This window comes from Triturus cristatus, chromosome 3_2 (assembly GCF_964204655.1).
Source record: "Triturus cristatus chromosome 3_2, aTriCri1.1, whole genome shotgun sequence".
Lineage (NCBI taxonomy): Eukaryota > Metazoa > Chordata > Amphibia > Caudata > Salamandridae > Triturus > Triturus cristatus.
The window spans coordinates 161,598,014-161,618,138 of record NC_140584.1 but is presented as its reverse complement, the minus strand read 5'-3'; the positions used below and the strand labels follow the sequence as shown (position 1 = coordinate 161,618,138).

Genomic DNA, 20,125 nt, shown 5'->3' with positions numbered 1-20,125 from the left:
TGCCCGGCGCCGCCTACTCCTCTGGTGCCGCCGACTCCGTGTACGGCGCCGCCGACGCCGGGTCCTCGGATCTGTTCTCGAAGAGAGGCCCAGAGAATTTTGGAGGAGGAGCATTATAGAGAGGAAGTGGAGGAAGGTGAGGTTGGTGATTCAACTGATGAGTTTAAAGGCATTCAGGATGCTAGTAGACTTGATACTACTCCAGAATGGGAGCATTCTTCTACTAGGCCTTCTCCTCCACAAGAGTTGGCTCCTTATCATTCGGTCATCAGAAAGGCTGCAGAGTTGCTGGACTTACGGTTGCCCTCTGCGGAATATAAACAAAACCTTTTAACTGAAGTCCTACATTCACCATCGTCTATTGTAGAGCCTTTGTTGCCCTTTAATGATGCTATTTTAGAGCCAGTGACGGGCGTTTTGCGCAAGCCTCTTTCTTTGCCTGCAGTATCCAGACAAGTGGCAAGGAGATACAGGGTGGGTCCGGGGGATCCGAGCTTCCTTTCTTCTCACCCTTCACCAGAGAGCCTTGTGGGGCAAGCTTCCTGCTCGAAGCAATCGTCAGGCGCCTTCCCTCAAACACCAGTGGATAGGGATTCTAAAAAGACCGAACAATCAGCCAAAAAGGTCTTTTCATCTGGAAGCATGGCTCTTAAATCGATTAATGCTACTTGCTTATTGGGGCGTTATGTTCATGCCCTGATGGACTCTATGAAGCTATTAGCCCCTAAGCTGCCTGAAGAAGAGAAGGCCTCTTTTATGGAGGTTGTTACGGACACTCAAGCTGCCGCAAGGCAGGTTATTCAGTCGGGTCTAGACACGGCTGATTCTGTGGCTAGAATTACGGGGTCTTCGATAGCCACTGGGAGGCAAGCTTGGCTTCGTTCTTCCGGCTTTTCTGCAGATGTTCAGGCTACGTTAGTTGACATGCCTTTTGATGGAGAAAAACTGTTTGGGGAGAAAGCCGATTCTGCCTTACAGAGGTTTAAAGAGAGCAGGGTTACTGCAAAGTCTTTGGGTTTGCAGACTCCGGATAAGGGATTTGGCTTCAGAAAGTATAGAGGATTCGGGAGGCCTTCATTTCGTACCTTCTGTCAACCTCAACAGCAACAGCAGTAGCAGAATCCTCTCTATAGGTCATATAGAGGAAGACAAAGGGGGCGGAGAGGTTCTGGCCGCAATCCATCTTCATCTTCTGCCTCCTCTGCTCCCAATGAAGCTTCAGGGAAGCAGCCCTAGATCCCCATCCTAGATCATGTGAGACCTTTGGGGGGTCGGGTGTCCTACTTTCTGCGAGGTTGGAAATCGGTCACGACGGACCTTTTGGGTTTTAAACCTCGTAGAGAATGGATACGCCCTTCCCTTTCGGGAGTTTCCTCCCCCTTACCCTCCTTGCCAAGGTTTTTGCTCAGAAGACCATCTGCTTCTTCTGCAATAGGAGGTTCTCACATTGCTACAAAAAGGTGCGATAGAGGTGGTTCCAGAGTAGGAAAGGGGTCAGGGATGCTACTCCCGGTATTTCCTGATTCCCAAAAAGGACGGCAGATTGCGTCCAATCCTGGACTTCAGAGTCTTGAATTTCTACCTGAAGCACGAGAAATTCAAGATGCTGACCCCTGCACAGGTTCTTCAAGTGTTGCAGCAAGGAGACTGGATGGTGTCGATCGACTTGCAGGATGCGTATTTTCACATCCCAATCCTGAAGTCGCACAGGAAGTATCTCCGTTTTACGGTTGGGTCGCAACATTACCAGTTTGCGGTCCTCCCGTTTGGCCTTACTACCGCACCTCGAGTCTTCACAAAGGTGATGGCAGTGGTGGCTGCACATCTCAAGAGGTCGGGGATTCCAGTATTCCCCTACCTGGACGACTGGCTTCTGAAAGCAGAATCCCCAGAGATGGTGCAACATCATCTGCATGTAACATCTCAACTGTTATTCGACTTGGGTTTTTCGATCAATGTGCCCAAATCTCACCTGGTGCCCTCTCAGCGCAACCTGTTCATAGGGGCAGTACTGGACACTGTGTGTCGAGCATTTCCTCCTCCTCAAAGAATTCTCGACATTCAGGAAATGGTTCCTTTATTCCACAATGGAGCGGTTGTTCCAGTTCTGAAGGTCCTTCGCCTGCTCGGTCTGTTTTCCTCCTGCATTCTGTTGGTCAACCATGCACGCTTGCACATGAGGGCACTCCAGTGGTGCCTCCGCAGGCAGTGGTATCAGCACAACGGAGATCTCGGGGAGTCGATCAGGATCTCCAGAGAAGCTGCAGCGGATCTGTCCTGGTGGAGCGTGGGGGGCAATCTGTCTCCAGGAAACCCCTTTCATCTTCCTCCATCGGTGGCCACAGTGATAACGGATGCCTCCACCCTAGGGTGGGGTGCTCATCTGGGGGATCTGGAGATCAAGGGTCTTTGGTCTCCAGAGGAAAGATTGTCTGATATCAATCTTCTGGAATTGCGGGCGATACGTTTGGCGCTCAAGGCCTTTCTCCCTTCCGTTCGCGGTCCGTCAGTTCAAGTCCTGACGGACAACACTACCGCGATGTGGTATGTCAACAAGCAGGGAGGAGTAGGGTCGTATCGTCTCTGCAGAGAAGCGTTACGGCTCTGGTCCTGGGCTCAGGATCCTCGGATTTGCTTGATGGCGAATCATCTGGCCGGGGTGCTGAACGTACGTGCGGACAGTCTCAGTCGGCAGTTCTCTGCCGACCACGAGTGGAGGCTTCATCCGGAGGTGGTTCGTCATGTCTTTCGGACGTGGGGGACTCCTCGGATAGACCTATTTGCCACCTGTGAGAACGCGCACTGCCCGTCATTCTGCAGTCTCCAGTTTCCGTTGCAGGGGACGTTGGGGGACACTTGTCAGTTGAGTTGAAGCTCACATCTCCTTTGCGCGTTTCCTCCCATACCCTTGATACCTCTGGTTGTGAGGAAAATTCGCCAAGACCGGGCCCAAGTTATTTTGGTCGCTCCGGATTGGCCAAGAAGGGTGTCGTACACAGATCTATTTCACCTTTCATCGTACCCTCCGCTCCGTCTCCCTCTCAGGGCAGACCTCCTCTCGCAATCGAAGGGGCAGGTTCTTCACCCCCACCTCCAGAGCCTGCACCTTCATGCCTGGAGATTGAACAGGGCAACCGGAGTTCCTTCTCTCCCCCGCCTGATGTGGTGGATGTTATTTTATCGGCCAGGCGACACTCCACCAAGTCCATTTACTCCTACAGGTGGTCTAAGTTTGTTAAATGGTGTGGAGAGAGATCCATTGACCCTTTAAAAGCCCATCTTTCTAATGTGCTTCAGTTTGCTCTTTCCTTGGCTCAGCAGGGCTGTGCTGTGGCCACGGTTAAGGGCTATTTATCAGCCTTATCAGCTTTTCTATGTCTCCCAGATCAGCCATCTTTATTTAAATCTCCTATTGTTCTAAGATTTATCAAAGCCCTTACTAACAAGTTTCCACCTACTCCTTTTCTAATGCCGCAGTGGGACCTTAATCTTGTTCTGACTTTTTTGATGGGGTCTCCTTTTGAGCCCCTTCATAGCTGTCCTTTGAGGCTATTGTCCTTTAAAACAGTCTTTCTTGTAGCCATAACCTCGGCAATGAGGGAGAGTGAGCTTCAAGCTCTTAGTTCAAAACCCCTGTTTTTATCCTTACATGCTGAAAGGATGGTTCTTAGGACCAGGGCTGCTTTCCTACCTAAGGTAGTTACTCCCTTTCATCTGGGGCAGTTCATTACTCTCCCTGTGTTTTATCCACCTCCTCATCCTTCCAAGGAGGAGGAAAGACTTCACTGATTGGTCCCAAAAAGAGCTGTGCGCTTTTATTTGGACAGAACGAAGGACTTTCGTTTGGACGATCAGCTCTTTGTGGGCTATGTTGGACAGTCTTGAGGCAAAGCTGTGCACAAGCGCACTCTGTCCAGATGGATCATCCTGGCCATCAAGATCTGTTACGCCCTTGCTGGAAAGTTTCCTCCGGAGGGTATTGGGGCTCATTCAACTAGGGCCAAATCGTCTACTTCTGCCTTGGCCAGGGGTGTTCCTGTGGCAGACATTTGTAAAGCCGCGACTTGGGCCTCCCTCCATATTTTCGCAAAGCATTATTGCTTAGACTGAGATGAGGAGGGCCACTTTGCGCGCTCTATCTTGCAGGACTTTTTGTTATAAGTAGGTGGACACCCTCCTCCAGGAGTGGGACTGCTGTGGGAATCTATTCACAAGGTGAGGAATCCACTAGCAGCTGTATCCATCAGAAGAACAAGTTACTTACCTTCGGTAACGCTTTTTCTGGTGGATACAGTATCTGCCTGTGGATTCCTCATTGGCCCACCCGCCTACCCGTTGTCCACCTTTGTATACCTTAAAGGATGCCTTGCTTGACATGTAGTTTTATCTGGTACACTTATAGGAAATGCGTTTGTTCCTTTAGCTTTCCTTTTTGTATATGTACTATGTATATTTGTTCGAATATTGTATACTTTGAATCTGTCGTTGGTCCACCTGTTCGCCTCGGAGGCACGGAAAAAATGGGTGGAACTGACGTCATCACACCGACGTTCAGTGGAATGCTGGCGCAGGAGATATTCACAAGGTGAGGAATCCAAAGGCAGATACTGTATCCACCAGAAAAAGCGTTACCGAAGGTAAGTAACTTTTTCTTCAGGCTATATGTTTCCATATATTATCTTTCAAAAAATACAATAGAGTGCACTTTAGTAAACCTATACACATGACCAAACAATCTATATCTTTGTTTTGAAAAAGGATTTTTTTTATTAAAGGCATCTCATTGGTGAGAAGTCTTTTTTTGTGGAAAAGTTTAAGATGTATCAAATATATAGTTTTATGTACAATTATTAGTATTAATATTCTCTTTTTTTTTTTTTTTTTTTTTTTGTAAACTTGTTTTTATTGCAGAAGTAAGAGTAAGGCATCCGTGAGAGCAACCCTTCACCAGATGGTATCTCAGAGCACACCCATCTGTTTAGCATAGCACACAGCCAATCAGCCCACATCCCGGAGGCCGGGCGGCGTACCAATACAGAAACTCTGAGTATCATAGCCATCAATTCACGCAGTGACAGGTCACAGCCCAATTTAACATCTGCTTTTTTTAACCCACCCGCCTCAATCCCCAACATTCCGTCCTGACTGCTCACTCCGGACTCTACTTCAATACCCCCAATAACTCCCCCCCCCCCCCCCCCCCCCATCAACTACTGCTGAGGTGGGCCCTTGGTGTGGGGTCTAACGCAATTATTCTCCAGCTCTCACTTGTGACATGCAATCTCACCGGCCTCTTGGAACCCCGCCCTCCGAACCCTCATGCTCCGTACTCTCCAGCCGGTAGTCCTTCAGCGCCTGTACTATCATCTCCCACGCCCTGACCCATTCCAGTCCTTTCTCGTCTCCTGCCCTGGTCGCCTGTCGCCTCCGAAGTATACTCTCACAGCCCGCCCACTTCAACAGCTCAGCCATCCTTCTCCCAAACGACGGGCCCTCCCGGGATTTCCAATGCCATGTAATTTCTCTCTGGGCCAACATAAGTCCTAAGTCAATGAATTTGCTCGTCACTTTCGTCTTTGCTGTGTGAGGGAACCAGAGCAGTAAGCAGGCCGCCATGTCGAACTCCACCTCGCGATCGGTGACTGCGTTCAAAAGCTCCCCCACCTCAGCCCAATACGTCCCTAGCTTAGGGCACCCCCACAATAGGTGGTCCAGCTCCGCCCCAGGCGCTAGGCATCTCGGGCACGCCGCGTCCTGCACCTTAAAATATCGTTTAATCTTTCCCGGGGTCAAATAGGCCCTGTGTATTACGAAGAAATGCACCTGTTGGAAACGGGCATTCCTACTTCCCTTCCACGTCCTTCGCAGGATGTGACCCCACACCGTATCCGGAATGGGTTTGCCTATACAATCCTCCCAACTCTCCTTCAATGCTGTGAGTGGCTCCAGTCCTTCCCGTAACATTCGCGAGTGGAGGCAGGTTACCGCCTTAACCATTCCCGCCGCCATCACCACGTACTGGCAGGTCTGTGTCACGGTAGGTTCCGCCAGTCCTTCCCTCCAATGCTTTTGTACCGCCGCGCTCACCGCCGCATGCAGTAGGTAACTCCCATCCGGAAGACCAAACTGCTCCTGCAACTCCCCGAAGGGGGCCAGCGCCCCGTTGACATAAAGGTCTCCCACCATCTGCAACCCCAGCTCTTCCCATTCCGCTAGCGGGGACCAATCGCCGCCGTGCGGCAACGCGGTCAACATCCCCAGCGGGATCTCCGGCGCATACGGACGCGCCGCTTTCGCTCTCTTCATACTCCTGTGCCAGCACTGCCTAGTATTAATATTCTCGATCATCAATGATTCATATGTATAACAAACTGATTGATATATAGTCATAGGTCTGTGAAGAACATATACATAATCATGTCACACATACATAAATATGACAAAAGTTATACATAACACTATACATAGGTTTAAAATGCAAGAAAAGGTATAAAGCAATTCAAATGCCTGGCGGTAGATAAGAACACAAAGCGCGTTTCGGCGTGTATACTTTCGTCAGGAAAACCCGTCTCAACTTTTTCTTATGTAAATGCAGTAACAGTAGACTTAAATTTAAGATTGAATGACCTTGCTTCTCAGGGTCCAAGACCAAAACCTTTTTATCTGTATAATAGCTCAAAAAGGAGTTACTTCGTATATATCGATGTTTATATTAACGTTGCTTCATTGGAGGGTATAAATATAGGGTGAGGTAAATAAAGTCCTCGATATACGAATAATGATGTATTATAAACAGTTTATCTCCAACGTGAAAGTTTAATAGCAAGAGTAGTTCAGGGGTATATAGGAATTGCTTTACAGTCTACCCACCTTTTCTTGCATTTTAAACCTATGTATAGTGTTGTTATACATAACTTTTGTCATATTTATGTATGTGTGTATCTGTCCTTCATAGACCTATGATTATGTATATTTTTTTCACAGACCTATGACTATATATCAGTTTGTTATACATATGAATCATTGATAATCGAGAATTGTAATACTAATAATTGTACATAAAACTATATATTTAATATGTCTTAAACTTTTCCACAAAAAGATTTTCCTCACCAATGAGATACCTTTTAATAAAAATATCCTTTTTTATAACCAAGATATAGATTGTTTGGTCATGTGTATATGTTTACTAAAGTGCACTCTGTTGTGTTTTTAAAAAAATGATAATATATGGAAACATATAGCCTGAAATGCTTTACATGATTGTATAACTTGTATCTCGCCGTTGCCTTTACCCCATCTGTAAATCCTCCCTCCAGCTAGCACGTTCTATTGTTTACCTTAGGGGTCCCCTTTTTTCCAAACCATGGCTTGCCGTTTGCCCTGCTGTTGCCATAATATACATCTTATGTGAATGAGTTGAGGCTTGCACTGCTGATGCATATTGTGCTAGGGAAGGACTCCTGCGCCATTGCTGTATTGTTTGTGTGTGAGGGGAAGCTTGCTTTTCTCTGGCCGTCCAGTTTGTATCTCTGCTATGAATGAGAGCAGATTGTGCTGCTAGTGCTTCTGCTGCATCTGTTCTGTGGTCCAGGAAATGCCTGCTATACTACTGCTATACTGTATGATACTTCATTTTAAGGTTCCATCACCACATATTGTACTACTCATTTCACAAAGACCTTCTCGAATGTCCTAATAATGTTTAGATTCACCTGCCAAGAGCTTGTTGTGCTTCCTGCTGTGTTTATTATATACCCCGCACTCTAATTCCTACTGAATTTCTGAGTGCTGCCTAATATGCGGCAGTAGGCTCTCCCGTGCCGGTCATATTTCTGACCTGTTTCATGCCTGCTCTAATTCCTGGCCGCTTTTTTTTTTTTTTTAAATGCTTCCTGGTCCCATATCAAAGCTTTCACTACCTTTTGTCCTTTCCCAGAACTTTTTGCAGTAGATGCTTTGAATCTCCGCCACCTTTCTGCCCTCTGTCATAGGACTTGTAGCAAAATCCCTTTAATCTTTACCATTTAACTGCTATCACCCAATTTCCTTTTAAGCTGTGCCATATTTTGGAACTTTTGGCAATCTTCCATATACCTGTCCTGTCTTGGACCATTCTCTGGTCCCTTCCTTACCTTTGCCATTTGTTCAAAGTTCTTGATCGTCACTTCCATATCCTACCTCTTAGAACTGTCTAACCTGTTCATTGTCTGTGCCCTCTGTTAGATACTATTAACATCTTTAATGAGTGTTGAAGGTAATATATCTCTGTCTCCCCAGAGCTTGTCCTAATGCCTGCTCTGTCTCTGCTGTCTGTCATAGCTCTGTAAATTTCTATGTCTACCATCACACTTTAACCCCTGCCATATCACTACACTCACTCAATGATCTGTTACCCAGGCATGATACTTCCCTCCCGATCTTATGGTAATCCTCCAAATTTCGTCTTTATTTTCCCAAGAGTCTTCAGTAACCCTAGCCACGATTTAGAGTTTTCTATAACACACCCTGTGTCTCCAGTCTCCCAAGATGTCTTTCTGATGCCCCCCTTTTCTCTATTCTCCCTCAGATTGCACGATCAGATGGTAAAGATGAACCAGAGCCTTCACCGGTTGCAGGTTTCATGGCGGGAGGCTCAGCAAAGCTCCAGCCCAACATCAGAAGCGCTACTGGAGCAATTTGAACGGCTGATGACAGTCTACCTCTCTACTAAGGCGATCATGACCGAACCCCAGATGCTGCAGAACTGCCTGAACCTGCAAGTGTCCATGGCACTTCTCCTGGTGCAGTTTGCCATTGGGAACCAAGGGACTGAGCCAATTGACCTTACATTCCCATTACCTGAGGTGCAGCATAGCATGCTGGCATTCGTACCAGGTAAGGGGGACATGGGAGGATTGTCTAGTACAAGTGCACCTCTGTTCCCTCATCTGTGTTGTCCCCGACTTAAAACCTCTCCCTCAATTGAGTACCTTTTTAGGTCGAGGACTACCGGTCTGCCGAAGGCAGAACCGGAAGTCGGAAGATTTAATGTTTCCTAGAGTGGCTATTTAGCCCGCCTCTCTTTTTGCTTCTCCTCCATTGGCTGGCTTCCTAAACGGAGGCCCGCCATTGGAGGAGAGAGCCGTCCCTCCAAATAGGCTCCGTCTTTTTCAGATTCGGGGGCGTGTTCCTTGCTGTTCTTTCCACTTTTTAGCCACGCCCTTTTAGAACAGCAGGAACACGCCCCCGAATCCGAAAAAGTTTCGAAGCTTCCATCCGCCATTTTTTCGCTAATCTCTGGCCGTGAGGATCTTCTTGCTGTTGTGCGTATAGGTAAGGCATTTTGCCTGTTTGTTCGTCTCGTCTGCCCCTGATGATCGTCTTGCTCTTGTCTTTCCATTCGGCTTTAGCAAAGTCAGCAGTGTGTTTACTTTCGCATCGCGCTTTCACTTTTGCGCGATGCGAAAATAATCATGGGGCTGCCTTTGCAGTACCGCGCTTGTTCAGTACAGATTTCGTCATGGACGTAGTAGCCCGTTACGTACATTCTTAAGCATCTCTTTAAATCACCGCGGTGGCCCAATAGCATTTCTCCTAAAGCTATATTTTGAAAATCGTAGTACTGCACCCTGGCGCTGCGTGAAACCACGAGGATTAAAGTTTAATGTGGGGGTCACTTCAACCTTAAAAGAAATACACAAGGCACCTACGTTACTTCTGTCATTCGAAGGAATGGCGCTAGCCTTTGCATCAATCTCACGGACACGTTAACATGTTCTAATCATAATGAAAGGTGCATAATGGCTGACGTGTTTTGCCTTCATCTTTCGTTCGCCTTCATCTTTCGTTCGAGAGGATCTGCAATCGTTTACAAGCACCCCGGGCTTCAGAGGGAAACACCCCGCTGTGTTATCAGACTGTAATCTACACCTTTCGATGTTTGCGCAGGCACGCAGACATACTCAGCACTTCTGTGTTTACATGTCTCTCTGTCTCGCCGTCACTCTCTGTAGACACCTACAGACACATGCATGCACACACACACACACATATACACACGTACACAAGACACATACAGACATGCACACACGTACACACACACACACACACGTACACAAGACACAGACACATACAGACATGCACAGACACGTACACACACACATATACACACGTACACAAGACACAGACGCACATGCATACAGACATGCACAGACTCGTACACACGCATGCACACACACACACACAAGACAGACGCACACAGACATGCACAGACACGTACACACCCACATGCATGCACACACACGTACTAACACTGTTACCTACAGACACACGCACACACATACAGATGCAGACACACAGGTACAGGCACACGTCTATGCACAGAGTGTAATGTTATTTGTTATCGTATCAAATATGGGGAGGGCTCATGACTCAAGAGATGCCCCCCTATCCTCCCTCAACAATGGTAGTGGAGAGGCCGCAAAACAGGGTCTTTCTGGTGTCACTTTTGCTGTACTGCGGTGATGAGCCCAAATTCGTCGTTTGTACCTCAGTAATTAATGAATGTATGTATGTGTGTATAAATATATATACCCAAACGTATTTCATCCGTCATGGATGCCTCCTCCGCGCTTTATGAACACATGTTAATATGTTATATATACGTTTATTGCACACTGAACTGGAAGTCGATCATATGCGGGCTGGGATATTTGGAATCTTGATAGTGACTTGTAATGTGACTCGTACTCTGGCCGTGTACGTGTAGAACGGTGACCGGAAGCTAAGCTCAGTCTAACTCTTATCTGTATTACACAGAAACGCCAGTCCTGCTCCACTGGCCGCTGAGACGATGGAGAAGCTGGGGCTGCCTGAGCCTCTTGAACTGTGTTGGGCCCCTGGTGGTGACCGCGGATCCTTGGGCCCCGTGACATGGCTTTATGTAGATATCAGTCCTTCTGGAGAGCGTCCTCAGATAGCTCTGATCAACTGAGGACTGCAATGACTCTGGGTCCCTTAATAACAATCACCCCGACCCACCACCGATGATTGTTTCAAGAATCAATGGTGCCCTCTAAATCAGGCTCTGCGATTCCGGAAAATAAAACAGCAACATGTCGACAGCAGCGTCTGTCTGCAGCACAGAGGGCCATGCTGTTAGTACACGCACTGAGTATCCTCTGAGAATAAACCTCGCTTCCTGTAATGGACAATGTTAGTATGCACTGAGAGGTGGCTTATTAGGAGAGAAAGAGGGTATGCTTTTACCTTACATGCACCTGTGTGTGTAAAGCCTGCCTAGGCATTAATAAACCATCACCGTGGCCCATCTATACCCAGGACCACTGAAATTATGACATTTCGACGCCGTGGACGTTCCCGCATAACTATGGGCTTGACTTATTTACCACATAATCGATCATTTGCTACCTAATCTGAACATTGCTGAAAAAAAAGTGTTTCTGGTTCAAAAGTTACAAAAAAACATTGCAACACATACTGCTTGATTGTGGAAGGCCCTTTGCAAAGCTTAACATGCCACGTTTCTGTTGCTTATTGCTATATTTGGCTTCTAAACTGGTATCAAGGAGGTGCAACCAATGCCCAGACAGTGTTAAGTGTAAACATGACAAAATATTTAAATAACACTCACAAAATGTGCTGCATTATTACGCCGCATAATTTGCCCTTTCTTGGAGAAAAAAAAAATACTCACCCTGCTGCATAATTTGGCCCTCCCCTGCCGCATAATTCTAGCGGCCCTGGGTATGGCACATTACAAAAAGGTGCAGTGCAAAAACATCTTTACAAACAAGCTGACATACCTATGTCACATGCAGGAGTGGGAAATATTTCAAGCAAATAAAGAATCAGTGACATAAAAAACAAGCATTTGCAATGCAATAGGTCTCGCATTTACGCAAGTTTAAGCTATTGGCATTGTAAATGACAATGCCATTTATTTATATTTTAAAAATAAAAGGGATTGTTATTTGCCATGTCAATAGCTCAAACTCCTGTAAATGCGAGGCCTATTGCATTGCAAATGCTTGTAATATTTTACCTCCCTGCATTGCTTTAGGCAGTTTGGGCTTACAAGCAGAGGCTTTCTTGGGTATTGGTTTTCGTTATGATCTTTTATCTGACGGGCACCAGCCCTCGAATTTCGATCCTCTAGAAATAATGGATCCTTCCTGAGCATAGTCAGTTCTGCTCTCAGGTCCCATGGGGCAGTCGCCTGCACTCTTTTACAGATGCATTACAGCCAATGATGCGTAGGCTATGATTACCAGAGGGGGCTGCAGCGGTGGCTCAACTGAAGCCCTCCTTTTCACAGCCACCTTATGCACACCCACTGGTATGCCTATCAGGTCACTAATCCTCACTGCACTAGTGTTCCTCCCCAGACTAATGGTATGACTGACTGGTTCAAATATACATTCAAGGTCATGTTTGCTGAACACGTGGCCGAGAGCTCGCCCCACCTACTTTCTGCACAGCATGAGCTACCCTGTTCAAAAAGGGCCAAGAGAAGCAGTGGCCTGGCTGCCAAATCCCCACACTTCTCCAAGTCTGGGCTTTGAGATGCTTGAACTGCATGAGGTAGTTACAGTAGCTCAAAACGTCCAACTCCTCCGAACAGGCTGATTGGGCTGCCTCCTTCCCCTCCTGGGACGTTTAGTTAGCTATAATTTCTACAGATCCAGATTTTTTTTTTAATTTCTTGCAGTTTTCTATAGCAAAAACTCGACCCGAAGGCATAGGGAGCGCTTAACATGAGCACCAGTTACACTACACAAGAAGACACTCATTTTTGATAAGCAAGGAGAGATTAGTGATTTGCCCACAATCACAGGGTGTGTATGTGCTTTCCAGTATGGAGCAGCTTTGCTCATTCATTTGCTGGTCGCTGAAGTAAAACGCCTGAAGGCGTATTCTCTCGCTCGTGACTTCTTCAGAGCGCTGCCGTGACAGAGTGTTATCTATTTCTGTCTCACTCTGGTGCATGTACCTCTCTCTCTATCTCACTACATCACAACATCACTCTATGCTTATATATCACTACCTCACAACATCCCTCTCCCTCACTACCTCACTCTCTATCTACCTCACTCTCTCTCACTACCTCACTCTCTATTTCAATACCTCACGCTCTCTCTCTATCTCACTATCTCACTCTCTCTCTGCTAATGCAATAGGTATCACATATGCAAAACAAATTCTAATGCCAATAGAAATGAGAATGCCATTTATTTAGGGATAGAAAAATAATAAAAAAAATAATGAGCAATACCAATAGCTCTACCTATAATATTGCCGAGACCATTGCATTGTAAATGCTTGTTTAAATCTGCTTTGCCTACTAAAAAAGCATGGAAATATTATTTAGCCTCTTCCCATTGTATTGATGGAGTGCTTTTTAATATGCCTCACTTGGTAAAGCAGGTATGCCATGGGAGGGCAAGTGCCTGATGCTTTTTGATTTAGAGTACTGTGTGTGTCTATAAATCTTGAGGCCTCAACGCCAACTTTTGGGGAGGAGCAGCATGCAGCAGCAGTACACCCTAGTCTGCAACTCAGGAGCACTAGTTCACCTTACTCTGACCCTGCTGTGTGTTTTCTACCAAGGCAAGGTAGAAGTAGAAAGAATTGCATACCCAGCTGCATGGGGCATCTGCCGCTCTGCCTATAATTTTTTGGGAAGAGTATCTTACCCAGCATACCAGTCAGACATAAATAATATTCTCATTTTGTGCCTTTAGGATGGATCCAAACGTCATAGTAGGGTGATTAGTCACTCTTCTCAGACTGACTCATAGTAATCAATGTTCACCATATGATCTGAAAACGAAGAAAAATGCTTGATGACCAAAAAAGCGAGGCAAATACTTGACAGGAAGGGAATAGAATAGTGCTTAATGTAGAACATTTCCTTTTTGTAACTACACAAAAACTGCCATAGGCAGATTGCTTTAACTGAGGCATGAATCGTACACATTTACTGAGTTGTGAAGCTTTTAATTGCTACACTGTAGTGTGAAAAGCTTTTGTAGGAAGATCCTCCACTTGCTCTTAAGAACAAACGAAAGTCAAACAATTATTCTACATCGGAAATTAGTTTTCTTACAAGGGTAGTGAGCTGTCGTAACCACCTGGTAAGGCTACCAATGTAAACTTTTCTATCTAATGTAAATGAAAGTTGTAGTTTTCATAAGGACAAGTAGGTGAGGTTTATCCTATAATTTCTTTAATGGTACCAGGCCAGCCACCATACAAAACATACAATTAGTACCAAAACCAAATCTCCCAGCAACAGCAGGGCAGGGATTACAGCTATCCAATACATGTTAACAAAGAAAAGCAATACAATTCCCACAGTCCTTTATAGTCTTGATTGTCCGAACTCCACTTCTATTTTTTTTGTTTCACCTCCACGTTCACTAGAGCAGCAGTTCTTAACCTTCTCACTTCTGTGTACCCCACTGAATCACTACTGAACGTAAAGGACCTGACTTAAAAAATGTCTACCATATGAACCTCTCAATAAGTCCCAAATATGAAATAAATACATACATTATTAAATATTTTATGTAATTGAGTGACAATATACAAAAAATGTAATTTTAATTGGAAGGTTTGAGCTTTTCAAAACGTAGTTTTATTTCTTAAAGACAAGGCAATGTATTATTAGACTCTACCATATCCCTTTGTTTTGCTCCTAATGCATGCCTTCAATTTGTCAGTGCATGCCAGTGCTTCAGTTGTGGTCAACAGTTGTTCATATTCGACTCTTTAGCTGTACTTGGGCGGCTCCTATTAATCAAGTGAAGTATACCAACTTAGTTTTTAGCCTTCAGTTTCAAGTTCCTTCACATTTACAGAGCCTTTTAAAGTTTATTTGACATTTTTGCTTTTTAGAAGTGTATATATAATTTAGAAAATTAAATAATATAGTCAGATTAGTAAACCGCCATGGAGCTCCTGAGTAAGTTTAACAGGCCCAGGGGTCCCAAGTTAAAAACTGCTGTTCTTTGGTGATTCCAACAACACCCATTTCCAAAAGAACGTTCTCAATTTTGCTTCTGGTCAGTCTGTGAAAGAAAACAATCATTTTAGGAACACCTCACCTGTGAATAAAAATCATTATGCATTTAAATCAAGGCTGCTGTAATCAACTTATCTTAGAAATGTAATCAGCAATCTAGTATCCAGTAATCTCATAACACAGGGTGTGCTACAGACACGTCTGATTTAAACCCAGGTGCGATAATCTTCACCTCTGTGTTTGTAAGAGAACTTTTTTTTAAATTATTTAGGAGTTTTTACATTTAATGGCAAGACAGAGACGAGGATTTTGCCATTTTACTTCTTATCAGCACCAAAGAAGCATAATCCGCTACTGGCTTCCAAATAGATTTTCTTGAATGTAGATTGGGCAGACCAGTCCACTTCCAACCTACTACCCAAAATGAGGGCCTTGGAGGCTAAAGTATTTTGTGCAGCGTATATTTCAAACTTTAAAACATACAATCCAGTATCTTGAATAGCCTGCTGTACCCAACGGGCTAAAGTCTGGGAGAAGACTGGGTGAAAAAGGTTGAAAAGAAATAATCAGAAGTGAAGCAGAACAAAGCCTTAAATCCTGAATAACCAATCCATGTTGCTTCAAGTATATGACAAGAAGCAACTTGGAATACTTCTCCAACCAAATTGGAGACCAGAAACCTTCCTACACAAACTGAGGCACACCAACAAAGTAAGTTTTCGAAAGAACCCTTCTTGAGAATAGTATTCCTTATTTAGGAATTGCTGGAAGAAGGACAAGACTCTGACATCCCATAGCTGAGAATACTTCGTTTTAGCCAGCCTCACTATGGTGAGCGTGCTTAGGAGAAGATGTTTGCCAGTTGAAAGCTCATCAGTTGTTGAAGGTTGAGCGAAGTGGCTAACCTATAGGAGTTCACCAGACTACTTTGGTGAACAATTTAGAACACTAAATTGATATTTATCATATTTTTGTACTTTTTCAAAAAATTAATTTTATTACACGATACCTACAAAAACATGTCTAGGTTTAAAAAAAAAAAGAATTTTTAATTCAGGCAAGGGTAGTCATACAAGCCCTTCATATATAGATCTTTACATCGAGTATGCTTTTGCTATAGAGGGAGCCTTCTAGGAGACGTAACACCCCAGTTTGAGAGTGAATTCTCCTTAGAACAGATCTGCTGTGTTCTGTGAAAATGGTGTACTTCACATTTCCTAGCAGATAAACACTATGCAGGACCACCCTGATGGTATATTGATATCAATAGTAGTGCCACCATCTTTGACTGCCCCATGCATTTCCATTATCGTAGTTGGGGACCATAGTGTCCACTCTTGGTCAATAGAGTATTGACCAAGAGTGGTCCATGCTTTTTATTGTTCCCGCCTATGAGAGTGACCTTCTTGGAGTATATTTCTGGAGTTAAGGATACCTTTCTCTCAACTGAGAGGTGGCTTCTAGCCTCCTTGTGACTAAGAACTTGGTTGACTGGTAGCGTCAATCCTCCTTAACGCACATAAGCAGCACCTTTAGGCTAAGTGCACCACTTCAAAGCATGGAAATTGTGTAGGTCATTTGAGTCAAAAAGATTGTCCTAGTCGTCAGTTGTGGCTGTCTTCCAGACCAGTGGTTGAAGTGTTCTCTCTGAGTCTTGGCTGAATTCATACCTCTGCCACCCGTTGGGGAGGGTGGTTTCTAGATCACCTGGATTCACCACCCAAATCAACGACTGCAAATGCTTCATTATCCTCGTCCTATTCAAAGATGTCACTGTTTTGCAACCCTGTCTGTTCTCCTAAGAGGAGGGTGGGGCTTTAGTTACCGTAAGGACTAACAGGAAGACCCTTTTTAACTTCTCAGATGGGTCAAAAACTGTAGATGGGTATCTCTTACTTGCTTTGCATGGGCGTTGCTTAGAGAGAGTGTTTTCTTTTCAGGTAACCTGATCTAGTCTTGCAGGGGTGAATCATATCTGAATGTAGTACGGTTGATGAATTTGCTAGCCCTGGGCTTTATCACTGCTACCACTGCCATTTTACTTGTTGTTTGTGTTGACTTTGTAATAGTTTGAGAGAGTTCGGAGGGTCAAGGTGTAAGAACATTCCACTTCCTTAACATAATCCCTCTAAGAAACCGATGCAGCACATCTAACATCTACCATTTTAACCATTAAAACCCTCATGTGCACACGGAAAAACTAGCTAAAATGAGAACCACATTCTGAAATGTCAGTTAGCATCCACCATGTGGCCGAAAACCCCAGAAACCTAGGACCCGGGGGCAGCACTAACTAAACCAGACAAAACACACTTTGCGACAGGGGACACCACCCTGCAGGATTACTATTGGAGCAAAATCAAGGATCCTCTATCATGTATAACAGTCCAATGAATGGCATTTAATATTGGGAAACTATTGAGCAACTGGGGCTGGAAGAAAGAGTGGAATTAAAATGGCAGACTCAGGGTCTCAGGGACACTTGTTCCCGACACATCCTAAAACTAGGAGTATGCAAGGCTCCTATGGAGGAAAGATCACATTCAGCAGCAGCAAAAATCTAACTGCATAACACAGGTTCTCCCACACTAACAGTTTGCATTTGGTAGGGCACACCAATGAATTTGAAATGAGTGGAAAAATCTCGTAGACTGAATATTGGCCAAAGCATCCCATGTGGTGAAGCCAGATTCCGGTCTCAAGTCTTTTTTAACAGCAGAAACGGGTAAAGAAAACAAACCCTAAAGACCGAGCCAGACACATGACTAAGATGCCCCAAAGAATGACTTGGTGCTTCTCCCTTTTGCAGTTCCCATTGGAAGGTTCCATAAACAGTTTTGTATCCAACATTTTACATTCAAAAAGCATGATTGGTGAAAATGCTCCACGATGCCAGAATTACAGAGCACACACCTGAGACGAAGCACAACCTCTACTGCAATGAAACTGCCTCCACCTCCACCTCCTTCTCTCCCTTTATCCAATTATTGCTGGTAAAATGGGACATATCAAAGCAGCGAAAACTAGTGGTGAGGACTTCCTCCAAACGTCCCAGACAGACCGCAACAACACTATGCCCCAATTTGATTAACTTGACCGCATACTCCATTGCCATTGGCTTGAGTCTACTGTGAGCAAAAGAATAAAAACAAAGTCCTGTATACTGAATACATTCTGGCTGAACTCCTTCCTGAAGTCAAGGGCCTATGTGAACAAATTGTGAAACTACAAGAGCGCAATCACTTGCTAGAGTACAGCACAGAGGACTCCGAGGATTATGAACCTGGTGCAATGACCTGAGGATCATTGTTCTACCTTAGAGGTCAGGGGGACCAACCATGAAGTAATTCCTGGAAAGATGGCTTCAAAGCAATGTGCACCACAATAGCATCTCTAAATTCTTTACTCTTAAAAGGCTACCCATCAAAACCAGGCTTGCCACTCTGCCAAGTAGTGGCCTGACTATTGAATTGTAGAAACGATGGCATACAGCACCACGAAGCTAGGGAAAAAAGTGATGCATGGTAATGAACAATATAAGGATCTATCTGTTCCCAAACAATGTGACAGCAGTACAATGTGATGGGATTAACCTCCTAGAAGTCAAACAGAAACTCTCACAACTGGGTGTCAAATACATTTTACTGTCGCTGGCTAATTTAAATGTTGAAGAGGCATACTACAGACAGTTGTACACAGGCACCAAGGGGGGGACGGGACAGACGAAACAATGGAGTGATGAGCAGGCACCATGCCCCAGATGCCTGAACAGACTGAGAAGCAGAGCTAGACACAAGTGCTGCTAAACCCACAACTGCCCACTTCTCAAAAGGATCAAGAAGCTGTCATTTCAACTCTCAGTGCCAGCAATCTAGAACTTCACCTACAAGAGGCAAGCACGGACACTACTGCTACTGGAACAGAAAAGAAAGACATTGGAAAAAACTCCTGTAACATACCTGAGATTACACCCATGACATCCAATGGAATAATGGATGAACAGACTCTAACAAATCAGGCCTAACTGAGTGCCAGTGAAAGACACCCAATGGTCACTCTAGCAGAACTAAGGGTCAGGATGATTAGACGGTTGCAGCAGAAGAAAATAACACACTTAATGTTGCTTCTCTACTCCTTTTTTTTTTTTTTTTTCTTTTTTTTCTACATATGCAGAACAGTACTGCCTCTGAGCAGATAGGACGAATATGCAGGGATACCTGGTCTGTCATTGCCCTTCCAAAGAACTATTTGACCAGTGTGGAAGGAATATTGGTCCCCCTGTCTGACCATGTTCAAGCTGAATGAGGTCAGTTGGACCCTTACCCTGGGTGGAAGTTAATTGTGAGTAGTTTTGTTCAGTCCACAAGCAACACGACTGATGGGGAGCTGATTTGGAATATAATACAATCTTTCTATAGGTGTCTTTTGACTTGATGCAAGATGAACAGAACAGATGGCAGGTCTGATAGCACCACGTACCTATCCCACTTTATACAAATGCCCTGGCACATGATGTGACGGAAAACATGTATGATGTGGAATGGGGAGCCTATCCAAATATCACAATTTATACATATATTAGACGACAAGGGTTGCCTTGCATTCTTGCGGAAGTCTTATTTGACCAATGTGGGAAGGAGAAAGACGTAAGAGGGATCCCCAGTACAACACAATGTATTCCTACTTTGGTACGGTCACATTGTGATGTGACCCAAATATACCTTTCAAAATTACTGGAGTAATGACTGACCCAGCCACAGAAGGATCATATTGGAAAGCCAGTTAATGACGAGCCGATTTAATTAACGTATCCCACAACTGACTTTACATTCCCATGATATTGCAAGAGGACTTCAACAAAGTCATGTACCCAGACACACCCTCTACTGCCTGAGGCGACCGCTAGCACCACCTGAGCACACTTCCAAACTGGCAACACAACTGGATACTGACGGACAATTGGCAGAGCAGGCATCCCCTAAAGAGGGAGTACTCATTCCAATCTTACGTACGCTTCCTTCATGCCAGAACAGGCATGTTCCTACACACATACAGGGGCAAATAACCTCCACAAAATATTTGAATAAAACTTACTCG

General features: G+C 44.8%; 1 protein-coding gene and 1 long non-coding RNA gene across 2 annotated transcripts in view; one reads left to right on the top strand and one right to left on the bottom strand.

Moving 5' to 3' along the window:
- Nucleotides 1-20,125, bottom strand: part of LOC146856942 (uncharacterized) — a 385,883-nt gene that overhangs the window by 45,182 nt on the left and 320,576 nt on the right. The window lies entirely within an intron of this gene.
- The window catches only part of UBE4A (ubiquitination factor E4A), a 218,920-nt gene that overhangs the window by 72,326 nt on the left and 126,469 nt on the right, over nt 1-20,125 (top strand). Inside the window, exon 11 of the mRNA XM_085647409.1 lies at nt 8,570-8,877. Coding sequence (XP_085503535.1) covers nt 8,570-8,877 — 308 coding nt within the window. The remainder of the gene's footprint in view (nt 1-8,569; nt 8,878-20,125) is intronic.